Below are 13,557 nucleotides of genomic sequence, written 5' to 3'. Positions count from 1 at the left end.
AGCACTACAAGAGCAGCAGCATTAGCCCCATTTCACAGAAGGGCAAACCGAGGCACAGAGCAGGGCAGCGACCTGTCCAAGGTCACACTGCAGGCTGGCCGATGGGAGAGAGTTCTCCCGTCGGCTTAATAAACCCACTGCCGCAAGCGACTGGAGCTCTCGCACGGACAGAAGTGCCGGTGTGGACAGCGCTGGCAACGGCACGGACGTCACTCAGGGCGGGGCGTTATTCACACCTGGAAAAACCACCAGCCGAGTTTCCAAAAGCTGCCGTTAAAACTCAGAGTTTTTAGAAACTTGAAAAAAAGGGGGGGGGGGGGGGAGGTTGAAGGCTTTTAGGTTTCCAGTGCCCCCCCCCCCCCCAAAAAAAAAAAAAAAAAAAAAAAAAGCCTTCTGCGGCCAGGCGGACTGATTGCCAGCAGCTCGAAGCCAGCGGATGACTGGGCCATGGACAATGAGTCCCCGCTCCTCCTGCTAGGAGCCCCCCATTTCTACCCCCACTTGGGGAGAGAAGAGTCCTTCTCCCTGGGATGGGGACCCTGCTTGGCTGTGACCCAGGGGAACCCCCAACAGGCTCAGAACCATCCAAGCTGCCCCCAGAGAGGGGAAGGAGAAGACACTTGGACAACTGGGCACCTAGGCCCCTGCTCTAACCACTAGACCCCACTCCCCTCCCAGAGCCAGGCTAGAACCCAAGAGTCCTAAATAGGAGCAGGGCGGGGTCAGAATTCCTCTCCTCTGTTCCCAGCTTTGAGTGACCTCAGGTCAGTCGATTCTGTGCCTCAGTTTCCCCACAGAGATGTAGACCAAGAGCGCCTGAGAGTTCTCAGAGTGCATGGCTGAGCGTCATGACACGGGGTGCAGCTGGGGGTCAGGGCGACGTCCCCCCGCTCACTGCTGTCCCATCTCCCCCCAGATTGGCTGCTGGGGCCACAGCCTGACGCACCCGACAAGGAGAACGACTCGGACGCTGCGCCTGCACCCCCCTCAGGGTTCTACCGTGCGCAGCCCCCCATGGCTGAGCCCCACAGCCCCGGCGAGGTGCACATCATGCTACAGGGGGCGGCCCAGCCCACGTAGGGCAGGCCCCGCCCAGCCATGGACAGGAGGGGCTGAGCCGGCGGGCGCACCCAGAGACCACCAGCCCGCTGTGCCGGCTACCAGCCCAACACACCGCACAGCCCAGAGCCCCAGCCGGGACGGACAGTGCCCGAGGGCAGGCAAGACCCTAACCGCGGACATCGGGGGGACTGCCGTTCACTCCCAGCCCCGTCCCTGTCGCTTCGCATCCTTCACCCGATGCCAGCAACCCGGCTGGGGTCCCTGTGACGGGGGGAGCTCCAGTGGCTAGTGAGCCCCTGCACCAGCAGAGATTCCTCCTGGCCCTGCAGCTGTAACCCCCCAGGAGGGTGGCTGCGCCGAAGGTGCCTGGACCGAGGAGGGCGGGTCTGTGCTGGGGGGCTGAGCGAGCCGAGGCCTGGAGAAGGGAAGGGCAGGTGCTGCCTTCGGGCCGCTCTGACTGGGGGTCACAGTGGGGGCCATTTCCCCCAGCCGGAAGGGGTGCTCCGCCCCAGCCAGAAGCCCCGCTGCACCACAGGGACAGGGGACACGTCGCTCTGGACACGGCCCCTGCCCCGAGGTGCCTGTGGAGGAGGGGCCCCCCCAGGGCTCTGGCAGCACAAGGGACTGGGATCGGTTTGTTAAATAAAATATGGACTCAGAAAATTCCCCTGGCTCCGGTCGTTGGTTCACAGAGCCCCAAGCCCCACGTGCCAGAGGGGGCTCTTGAAAGAGCCCCGAGGTCAGCCCCTCTCACTCCCAGCCCCAGGGCTGAGGTGGAGATTTCACTCCCATTCCCCCCCATCCAGCCCTGCAGAGGAAGGGGCCATGAGGCTCCCCCCAGCACTGTGCCCTGGGGCCACGGGCTCAGTGCTGCCCCCACCCCCCTTTGAACAAAGCCCCCAGCACACACCCCGAGCAGATGGTGGGGGTCAGGAAATCACCCCCCAACATGCTGCCCCGGCCTTCGCAGCTGTGGTGCAGGCCCCGCCCCCATCATATGGGGTGCAGTCACCCCACATACAAACAGGGCTGGGAGGGAGAGAGCCCAGGTCCCTGCACTAGCCTTTACACCCCACTGCCTGCCCACAGCTGGGGGAAGAACCTGTAGTCATGACTCCCACCCCCACCATGCCCCCAAGCCTGGAACAGGACCCAGGAGTCCTTCTCTCCCCCCGCCGCCCCAAAGCCCACAGCCCATCAGGAGAGCGCTCCATGGGGAGGTGGCCCCACCCCCTCCCCATTCCAAACAGAGCAGAGTCACCAGCCCAGACACTAGCCCTTTATTGGGGCGCAACAGGCTGCAGGTGCCGGCACTGACCCGGGCAGCTCTGCCGTGTCCCCCAGCGGGGAGGGCAGAGCACGGGGCTGGACGGAAGGGGGCCGAGGGCGCCCTGCCAGCCCTCTGCCCAGGAAGGGGGGCAGCCCCGGCCCAGCTGCAGAGGGGGAGGGGAGCCCCCCGGAGAGGACACTAATAAATACGGGGCTGGCCCGGCGGCAGGACCCTACGCGTCGAGGCGGCAGAGCGGGCCGTCGTACACCATCTGAAGGTTCACCTTGTGCCCAACCAGCTCCCGGATGTTGTTGATGCCGTATTTGATCATGGTGGGGCTGGAGGAGAAGGCGGGTGTTAGGGGAGTGCGGCCCTGCTGCTGACCCACCCGTAACGGACCCTCCACTGGGCAACCGAGGGCACAGGGCGAGCACGTCCCCAACCCCACAAGAGGAGGGTTCCCTTGCCCAAACTCTGCCGGTGCCCCTCAGTCCCGACCCGCAGCCCCCTGCTAGCCCAGCCCTGGGCTCCCACCCCACAGCTCTGCTAGTGCCCTTCGATCCCGACCCACAGCCCCCTGCTAGCTCAGCCCTGGGCTCCCGCCCCATAGCTCTGCCAGTGCCCCTCAATCCAGATCCAGAGAGCATGGCTGTTGCTGGCTGGAAACCCCCTGGCTCTGAGTCACCCCGGCTGAGAGGGGTGCTGGTCCCCAGAGCTCCGCCCGGGCTGTGCAGACACCCCTTCCCACAGGCGCAGGATTACATGGGGATTAGCACAAGTCGTTACCATCTACGGGCAGTGCCGGGTGTCAGGCAGGCACAGGAAGAAGAGTTGGGAGCTGCCCTGCAGCCATGGCACACGCTGGGTGTCTCCATCCCCTTCCCAGCATGGCCAGCCCTATGGCCCCCACATTAGCAGGAGCTGTAAGGGGCCCTGACTGCCTCCACTGGCACTCTCAAAGCCGCCTGTGAGCCCACCCCCTGTGAGCCTTTGTGCCCACCCCCTCCCACAGCGTCCTCCTCACCGCTCCAGAGAGAGGCCCCAGGCGATGACCGACACGCCCTCCGGCAGGCCCATCGGCAGCAGCATCTCTGGGCGGAAGATCCCCGAATTACCCACCTCCACCCACTTCTGGAGCCCTGCAACGGGAAGGGAGATGGCAGCTCGGTTAGTCTCGGTCGGGGCCCCCTAAGCAGGGCTAGGGAGCCGGGGGAGAGACGCTCCCGGGCATCTAGAGAAGCGACTGGAGCAGACAGTTCTGTTCTGAGTGGGATCCAAGGCCCTGCCATGGGGCCAGGACTGCCAGGCCAGCCCCCACCCCAAACCCTGACCCCTTTGTCCCTGTGGGATTGGATGGGGGCGTTGTGAGCTTGGGGATCCCTGGGCTGGACCCAGCAGGTCCCTGGCCTGGCTGCTGCTGCTGCTGGGCCAGGCATGGATGTGTGGGGCATGACTGTGGAGAGCAGGAGCCCCGCAGTGCCAGCCTGCCAGGGGGAAGGGGACCCCCTCTGCTGACCCCAGGGCCTGACTTCGGGTCTTTCGCCGCCCAGTGCTGGTTTGTGCGGCTCAGGATCAGGGAACACTTGATTCCCGGGGGGCTGGGAGACGCTGCAGCGGGCACCACAGCTAATCCTGGTTAGGGGGCACATGCCACCCCAACCTGCAACTCCCTCATCCGAGACCCTGAAGCTGCCCTGCCCCCCACAGCCGGCAGGCCCAGCATGTGCTGCTCAGGGGAGAAGGGGCTGATCTGGCTGCGAGGGGCTGGCGCCCCCTCACCTTGGTGGTAGCTGAACACCTCCATGCTGGGCTCCGTGTAGGGGTTGTAGGCCGGCTTGAAACGCAGCTGGCTGATCCCTGCCAAGAGACGGGCCAGTGAGAGCGTGCGGCCCTGCTGGGCCCCCTGCAGCCACCCCATGGACCGCCAGGCCCCCTCCTCCCTGCACATCCTACCAGACTCATGTCCCCTCCTGCACCCCACACCCTGCCTGGCCCTCCATCCTGAACCCACCCCACAGCCTGCCAGACCCTGTGTCCTCTCCTGCACCCCCACCCTGCCTGGCCCCCGCCCCTTCCTGCTAGGACCCTCCTCTGGAGCCTGCTGGTGGCAGAAGCTCAGCCCTGGATTGGGCTTTGTCCAGGGTGTTCACTGGCAGCAGATACCGCTGAGCGCCCCCAAACCTCCCCTATCAGGGACCCCCATCCCGGCTTCCCCCATCCTGCCAGCTCCTCGCAGAGGTCGGCTTTCCCGCCCTTCCGCACACGGCGCTGTCTGTCCCCCCGTCGGCGGGCAGCTGGCACGTACCCAGCTTGGTGAAGAACTCCCTGAGGGTGCCCATGAGGTCCCCCAGGGTCAGGCCGTAGTCGGCCACCACCCCCTCGATCTGGTGGAACTCGGCCAGGTGGGTGGCGTCCAGCGTCTCGTTCCGGAAGACCCGGTCAATGGAGAAATACTTGGCTGGGGTGAACTTCTCCTGGGGGGGGCAGGGGAGAGAGGTGTCAATCATAGCCCCAGCCCATCCCCTGGACTCCACCCACCAGGCCACTGCAGCATGGGATCCCAGCCCCAGGCCAGATTCACCCCCAGCCCCTTGAGCCCCAGCCACTGGGGGCAGCAGAGCCCTGCCCCCCAGCTCCTCCTGCGCCCCGGCATCTCCCATTCCCCTTCCCCACACACACACAGTCAGGGTGGGGCCCTGGGTCTGGCTGAGGGGCAGCTGCAGCCAGGGCTCAGGGAGTTGGGGGGGGGGGGGGGGCAAAGCTTGGGGAGGGGGAGTCGTGGCACCTCCCACCTGCTGGGCCAGCCGGTAGAGCATGCGGGCGCTGACAGCTGTGGTGTGCGTCCGCAGGATGTTCTTCCGCGCCTCCTCCAGTGTCCAGTCGTATTTGTACCTGGGGGGGCGGGGGGGTACGGAGGTGTGAGATCCGACGCACGCTGGGCATGGGGGTGGGGCAGGAGCGCAGCAGAGCAATCCCCGGATGGGCGGGGAGAGCTCCCCATGGCACCAGGCTGCTGCGGGCAAATCGCTGGGGGAAGGGGATGGTGGAACATCCCCCCCTCCCAAAGTCCCTCCCAATCCAGGCGCCAAAGGGTTAAGTGGTGCCCCCAGAACAGGGAGGTTCCCCAAGCAGCAACGGGGGAGGGGAGCTGCCCCAGACCAAAGGAGCAGCCTAGAGTGGAGAGGCCCCAAATCCCATTCCCCGCTCCCCCCAAGCCAGGCAGCCCTCCCAGCCTGGGCTGGATCAGAGCCAGAGTCCCCTAAGGAAGAAAGGCCTCATGTCCCCTTCCCCGCCACTCTGAGCCAGCCAGTCCCCCCCACCCCTGGGGCCGGTTTGGAGCCAGTGCCCTCTACAGGGGAAAGGCCCCATGTCCCCATTCCCCACCACCCTGAGCCAGCCAGCCCCCGGTCCAGATCAGAGCTAGCGCCCCCAAGTGGGGAAAGGCCCCATGTCCCATTTCCCACCCCCACCCCGAGATCAGCCTGTTCCTCTGGGCTCCAAGCCCAGCTCTACAGGTGGGGACACTCACCCCTGGGAACCGTAGCCTCCTTGCGAGTGGATCTTCTTCACTCTCTTCAGATAGTCCATGGGGAAATCCGTGGCTTCGGCAGGATCTGGGGGAATCCAGGGGGTGCAAAGGGGGCTGGAGTGACTCCCCCTGACCCACCAGGGACCCGGGGATGCTAAATGGTCTGGGAGGGGGCCCAAGGGGCAGCGGGGAGCCAGAGGGGCACCAGGGGTGGCAAGTGGGGCTAATGTGCATGGAAGATGCTGCACCCCCCCAGCCTGATGCCCCCCATTTAGCCACAGGCCTGGGTGAGCAACCCACCGCTCAGTGCGCCCCAGCCCAGCGGGGGGTTGGGACTCTGGTCACTCCCCACAGCGCCTCTGCCAGCACCATTGAGATAAGGAGACCTGGCCAGGTAGGGACTAGTGGACACCCTGCAAGCTCGCACAGAAGCCATTCCCGCACCCTGAGCCAGCCCTGGGGCGCAGGCGGCGCCCCCTAGAGGGGAAAGGCCCACTCCTTGCTGTGCTCCCCACAGCGGCAGATAGGCCTGCGGGCAGCAGGGGCTGGCGGATGACTGACCCTGTAGGAAGAAGGTGTCGTGCTGATCGCGGGCCGGGTGCTGCTGTGGCTGGAAGAGGGCGTCGAAGTTCCAGAAGGAGCTCTCGATGAAGTTATTGGTGGGCATTTCTGTGAAACTGAGCGAGACACGGGACCAGTGAGCACCCCCGTTCCAGAGAGCGCAGGGCAATCCTGGCACTGTGCGGGCACCGCCATCCACATGGGCAGGGGCACAAGGCCTCTGGATGGTGAGAGGAGAGGTCACAAGAGGAGCCCAGAGCAGCTTCCACACACACCCATCCCCCTGGGGGACGGCACCGGGTAGCCCCACTGGGCACAGAGAGGGGAGTGACTTGCCCAAAGCTACACAGCAAAGGAACAGCTGAGCCAGGACTCCCAACTCCCCCACTCTAACCCCTACACCTCCTCCCCTCCCTGAACCATGGAGAGAACCCAGGAATCCTGGCTCCCAACAATGGAGATCATGCTGAAGGGAACAGTCCCATCCCAGAACCTTGAGCCGGGCTGGCTGGAACCTAGTGGGTGCTCTCTGTGTCCCTGCCCCTCCCAAACAAGAGGGCTGGCAGCAGCTGTGCAGACCCCAGCCGGTACCCGCCACTGCAGGACATGGTCTGCATTCTGCACCGCAGCCCCGCGGGCAGATGCCTCCCGCCAACCGCCAGGGTAGGGACTGCAGGGGCACATGTGGCTACTCACCCCATCTCGAGGAAGATCTGTCTGAACTGGGTGCGGACCTTGAGCAGCGGGTGGAGGTGCCCGCTCTCGGGCATGATCCCCAGCGCCTCGAAGTTGTACGCCTTGAACTTCAGGTCACGCCACGAGCCACTGTGGACGAAGGGTGGGGAAAGGTCACAGGGGGCGAGCCCTGGGGAACTGACTGAGCGAGTAACCGGCTTTGTACAGCACCTTCCACCCACCTATAGTCCATGGTGCCACTGAAATGCAGCCACCTCTGGGGTGGAGGGCAACTGCCAGCCAGCACGTAACGGTGGGGACAAGAGGACCCAGGCCACAAGCCTGTCACTGTCCATGCAGAGTGGGCAGGGCTCGTCTGAAAGACCCACGAGGCTGAGCCACAGGGGGTTTGCACATCTACCGGTGGGGGGAGGGGACCCCAGCGGGGATATGAACCCACAGTGAACGTGGAGGAAAACCTGGCACTTGAAGCCCAGAGAACGGGGCTGGGTCGACATTTCAGCCATAGCTGGAAGCAGGTAAAGTGGGAGCTGCCGAGGCAGGAAGGAGGCCAACCGTCCCAGCTGATGCCTGGAGAATCGGGTGTCATCCATTTCACACTCCCACCCCGTCATGACCAGTCAGCAAGCACAGAGCAACTCCAGCTGCTTCCTGAGCCAACAGCCCCCAGCCCCACCCACCTCGTCAAGTGGGGAAACAAGCTCTGCCTGAGGCACTGGGGAAGATGCCCACACATTCTGTACCCCCCACACCCACCTGCTCAGCTGCCCCATGGCTGCCTATTCATCGGGATACCCGCCCCATGGGCCCTGCAGTACCAGCACTCCAAGCTGCTCAGAGGACACTAGTACCCCTCACCTCCAGCCCCCTGTCCACCCAGGAGCGACTCTAGGGTCCAGACATTGGGTAAGAGCGAAGGCTGTAAGGAAGCCCAGAGGTTTTAGTTCAAAAGTTGTGGTCGTGGTTGTTAACGTTGCAGTTTTGGTGAGGTCGGTTCCAGCACCATAAAACCCCACGTTTAACCCCCCCCCACCCAAAACCATAGAAAAGCATTTTTTTGAGTGGCGTAGTGACCCCACATGCCAGGACAAAACACCACTCAAATCTGGCCTGAAGGGGAGGCTGGCCAAACCTGGCACGCGGGGCCACACCACTCACATGTGCGGAAGCCATAACCCACACCCCCCAGTTTCTGCAACAAAAATCACAGCTCACGATGTTCTTACAGCCTCGTTCGTGGCCTTTTAAATAGCACAGGCGCACGCCGGTGGTGCCCCCGTCTGCCATTGCAGAAACCGCAGAGCCCTGACAGGGGGCAGGGGTGTCCACAGGCAGGCAGGCCTTGGCCGTTTGCAGAGGGATTCCGAAGAGCCACATTTACATGTGTGCGGCTGCGGCTCTCCCACTGTCCTAGCGCAGGGCGGAGAGCAAGGACGCAGACTCTGCCGGAGGCAGCATGCGCCTCACCTGGCGATCATCTCTGGCGTGAGGTCCGTCTCCTGCTTGGTGACCGTGGTGCTGAAGGCACTGCCTTTCCGGATCCAGTAGGTCTTGATGACCCTGTACACAAGAAGGGAGGCGGAGAGGTGACCCCAGTGGGAAGCCTAGCGCCGAAGATCATGGCTTGGGACTGGGAGAAGGGCACAGCAGAACCAGGCAGCCCATTTGCCTAACGAGCCACATCGGGCCCTTGGGACTTCTACTGGCCTTTACAGTGGTGGCGCAGCTCATCTAGACGACAAATCCCAGCATGGCCCAGTCTCTCTCCACCCAAGCCACGCACGCTGGGAGGTGTAGTCTGAGCCGGCTGCACCAGTCCACGAGCCAGGACACCGACGACCCTCAGCAGGACTGGACATCCCGGCTGGGTGCCCGGCAGCCAGGCTGGCTAAGCAGTACAGCCTGGAGGGGCGGGGAGGTAGGGGTGTGGGTGTGGGTGTGCACGCAGGCTGTCAGACATGGGAGCTTCCCCACCACCAAAGGAGAGACCAGAAGCAGGGGACACTGCAGATGCAGTGGGGAAACGGACCCACCAGCTGCTGCCCTCTAGTGGGGAGAGGAAAATGTGCACCCCAAAGGTACAATCAGACCCATGCCTGTTTCCTGAGCACAGGGGAGCCCCAGCACCCCACATTACTGCTGGGGAGAATCCCTAACTCCTGACCGTGCTGCAGCAGCAGAGGGATTCAAGCCAGTGGAGGGGAAGGGGGGCACCAACTCACACTTCCATCAGGAGTTTCCGTTTCTTCAGTTCGTTCCTGTCTTTTTCCTCCAGGCTCTCAGCCTCTCCCTGCTGCACCAGCTGCAGCTTCTCCCGCACGGAGTCCTGCACGCTTTCCACCTGGGGGACAGGAGAGCAGCAGTGAGCACCCCCCTGGGCGTGGGAGCATTCCCCCATCCCTGAGGTGCCCCAGGCAGCTTGGCCCAGAGTAAGCCAGGGATTCAGTAAGCTCGAGCTGTGACAGCACTGTGCCATTCCTAATGGTGGAGGGTGGAATAAGCTTGTTCATTTCCGTAGTGCCTTTCATCTCGGGGTCCAACCACCCGCCCGGCGCTCACCGACTGACCTGCGAGAGCTAAAGGGTCTCTGCTAAGCCAAGGGAGATTCAAAGGGGGATTTGGGGGCCAGGAGGGCCCAGCTTGGAAATCTCCCTTCTGACGAAAGCCCCGCCACAAAACACTCACAGCCCGGAAGATGCGCGGACCCCCGTCCGCGTTCTTGTCCAGCCGCACCCACTTGTTGGACATGGCCTTGCTGAACCCCACTTTCCCACTCGGTAGATTCTGCAACGAGAGACAAGGGAGATTTCAGATCCAGGCAGAGCAGAAAAGAAACACCCCCAGGGGAAGGGGGGACAAGCAGGATACTCTGCCCTCCCTCCCAGGGCTCAGAAATGTTTACAGGCACTTGGTCAAGCATCACAATCACCCTCATGGGGAAGGCCAGAGTTATCCCAATTTTACAACGGGACCCTGGCTTCCTGACTCCCAGCCCCACTCCCCTCCCAGAGTCAGGAAGTGAACCCAGGAGTCCTGACTCCCAAGCTGCAGAATGTAGAAGAACAGCGAAGTTCTGGCAGGAGATGAGACACTGAAGACGTGAGGGATGGGAAGCCAGCCTCACCATCAGCTCGCTCTGGGGCAGCCCTTCAGCAGGGATGCTGTCAAAGACACGCGCCTCATGGCTTCCCTCCTGGATGATCTCCTTCCCCTCGGGCGTCAGCTCCCAGCGTTTAGAGGATCGCTGCTCAGCCTCGATGACCTGAGGGGAACACACAGGGGGGCTGTGAAATACTGGATCAGACCCAAGGCCCATTTAAGTGCAGTATCCTGTCTCTGACAGTGATCAGTACCAAGTGCTTCAGAGGAAGGCATGAAAGCCACACCGCAGGCAGGGAGGAATAATTTTCCCCCATGAAGGTCTCCTCCTATTCCCTCATAGATTGATTGGGCAGCACGAAGTGTTTTTATCCCTTCTGGGACTCTTATTTTAGCATCAGCAATCGCCCTTCAGGATATTTCTGCTATTCCGCTTTGAATCTTGATGAGCTCTTGAACACAGCAACATCCTGTAGCAGGGAGTTCCACAGGTTATGTATGTATGTACCAAGTGAAAAGTCTGTGGGACTCGCTGCCACCAGACATCACTGAGACCAACAGAGCAAGATTAAAAAGACAGGTTTCAGAGTAAAAGCCGTGTTAGTCTGTATTCGCAAAAAGAAAAGGAGTACTTGTGGCACCTTAGAGACTAACCAATTTATTTGAGCATAAGCTTTCGTGAGCTACAGCCCACTTCATCGGATGCATACTGTAGAAACTGCAGAAGACATTATATACACAGAGACCATGAAACAATACCTCCTCCCACCCCACTCTCCTGCTGGTAATAGCTTATCTAAAGTGATCACTCTCCTTACAATGTGTATGATAATCAAGTTGGGCCATTTCCAGCACAAATCCAGGTTTTCTCACCCCCCCCTCCCTTTTTTTTTTTTTTCCAAAAGCCACACACACAAACTCACTCTCCTGCTCGTAATAGCTCACCCAAAGTGACCACTCTCCCTACAATGTGCATGATAATCAAGGTGGGCCATTTCCAGCATAAATCCAAGTTTAACCAGAACGTCTTGGGGGGGGGGGAGGAAAAAACAAGGGGAAATAGGCTACCTTGCATAATGACTTAGCCACTCCCAGTCTCTATTTAAGCCTAAATTAATAGTATCCAATTTGCAAATGAATTCCAATTCAGCAGTTTCTCGCTGGAGTCTGGATTTGAAGTTTTTTTGTTGTAAGATAGCGACCTTCATGTCTCTGATTGCGTGACCAGAGAGATTGAAGTGTTCTCCGACTGGTTTATGAATGTTATAATTCTTGACATCTGATTTGTGTCCATTTATTCTTTTACGTAGAGACTGTCCAGTTTGACCAACGTAAATGGCAGAGGGGCATTGCTGGCACATGATGGCATATATCACATTGGTGGATGTGCAGGTGAACGAGCCTCTGATAGTGTGGCTGATGTTATTAGGCCCTGTGATGGTGTCCCCTGAATAGATATGTGGGCACAGTTGGCAACGGGCTTTATTGAAAGAATAGGTTCCTGGGTTAGTGGTTCCGTTATGTGGAATGTGGTTGTTGGTGAGTATTAGCTTCAGGTTGGGGGGCTGTCTGTAGGCAAGGACTGGCCTGTCTCCCAAGATTTGTGAGAGTGTTGAGTCATCCTTCAGGATAGCTTGTAGATCCTTAATAATGCGTTGGAGGGGTTTTAGTTGGGGGCTGAAGGTGACGGCTAGTGGCCCAACTTGATTATCATACACATTGTAAGGAGAGTGATCACTTTAGATAAGCTATTACCAGCAGGAGAGTGGGGTGGGAGGAGGTATTGTTTCATGGTCTCTGTGTATATAATGTCTTCTGCAGTTTCCACAATATGCATCCGATGAAGTGAGCTGTAGCTCACGAAAGCTTATGCTCAAATAAATTGGTTAGTCTCTAAGGTGCCACAAGTACTCCTTTTCTTTTATTAAAAAGACAGTGAGTGATTATAGGGATACCATGGATACTTCAACTGCCACAGCTCAGCCTACTCCAGGCCGGCCGGGACTGGCACAATTCCATGGCTGCTCCAGAAGGGCAGGGTGAGAAGTGCCGGGAGCTCCTGCAAGGATCAAAGAGATACTGGGAATAACTGGGGGCACAAAGGGTTGGGACAGGGGACAAGGGGAATGGTATGGGGGGCAGGATCAAGGAGGGATTTCAGAGGCAGTTGGTGCGTGGAGGGGGTATCGGGGTAAAGAGAGATACAGAAGGGGACCTTTTGTAAGGGGGGAGGGAGAGAAGCTGCTGTCCTGAAGGACACCTCAACATGGCCCTCAACAACCCCACTCCCTTTTCCCTAGGAGCCTCCCCTCCCCCCTGTTCCCCCCAGCCCATCTGTTCACCTCTCCTCAGGCTGAACAGTCCCGTCCCCCTCCCCCAGGAACCCCCACCTCCCACTGCCCCTCCCCCAGGAACCCCCATCCCCCACGCCCCTCCCCCTGCTGGCCCCCACACCCCACTGCCCCACGCCCATCCCCCTGCTAGCCCCCACTGCCCCACGCCCATCCCCCACGCCCCTCCGCCTGCTGGCCCCCACCTCCCACTGCCCCACGCCCCACTGCCCCTCCCCCAGGAACCCACATCCCCCACTGCCCCTCCCCCTGCTGGCCCCCACGCCCCACTGTCCCTCCCCCGGGAACCCCCACCTCCCCCTGCCCCCCCCCGGCCCTACCTCCCCCAGCGCCTGCAGGCTCTTCACGGCCCCCACCAGCTGCTGGTGCTCCAGGCCCAGCGCCGCGGCCGCCTCCAGGCTGCCCAGGCCGCCGCCCCCGGCCCGCTCCAGCCGCTGCAGCAGCAGCTCGGCCAGTGCGGGCCCATCCGTCGCCATGGCGGGGGACATGCCTGCCGGAGGGGGCGGGGCGGGCAAAAAACCGGGTGACCTCTCGCCCCGGAAGTGGTCTCGAAAACCACCCCCACTTCCGGGGGATATGGAATGTCTCTCATTACCGCCCGGTGGCCGCCATTTTTCGTGTGGCACATGAGGAGCGGCCCAACGCGGGCGTCATCTTGGGTGTGGCACGAATCGATCGGCGAGCGGGTGGACGCCATGTTGAGTGTGGCAATAAGGGCAACATCGCGAGGGCCGCCTAGTGTCTGCCATCTTGAGTGTGGCATACAAGGGAGACTGCTAAAGCCCCGCGGCCGCCACCCCTGAACGTGGGAGGAGGTGCCATCTTGAGTGTGGCAGCACTTCTCCCATGAGGCCTCATCCCCAGCTGTGGGAGCTGGAGGGGGAAGACAGGGCAGGCTTGTGCAGGTGGCTGCATTCAGGGGGCCACTGGGGCCTCCACAGACATGACAGGGCCTGAGGATGATGTCATGAGCGGCTTGGTTACCACAG

The 13,557-nt window shown here is 61.3% G+C and overlaps 1 protein-coding gene across 1 annotated transcript; it reads right to left on the bottom strand.

Annotated features, from left to right (window-relative positions):
- Positions 1–2,326: 2,326 nt before the first annotated feature.
- FARSA (phenylalanyl-tRNA synthetase subunit alpha) lies at positions 2,327–13,265 on the bottom strand. Its single transcript, XM_037888058.2, is given in 14 exon segments — positions 2,327–2,670; positions 3,357–3,471; positions 4,112–4,189; positions 4,638–4,806; positions 5,125–5,224; positions 5,862–5,946; positions 6,423–6,538; positions 7,119–7,247; positions 8,586–8,678; positions 9,341–9,459; positions 9,804–9,902; positions 10,243–10,380; positions 12,889–13,080; positions 13,083–13,265. Coding segments are annotated over 14 exon segments (1,722 nt in total). The 3' UTR covers positions 2,327–2,564.
- Positions 13,266–13,557: the final 292 nt, after the last annotated feature.

This window comes from Chelonia mydas, chromosome 20 (genome assembly GCF_015237465.2).
Source record: "Chelonia mydas isolate rCheMyd1 chromosome 20, rCheMyd1.pri.v2, whole genome shotgun sequence".
Lineage (NCBI taxonomy): Eukaryota > Metazoa > Chordata > Testudines > Cheloniidae > Chelonia > Chelonia mydas.
The sequence above is the reverse complement of the archived record's forward strand: the minus strand, read 5'-3'. Positions and strand labels throughout refer to the sequence as shown.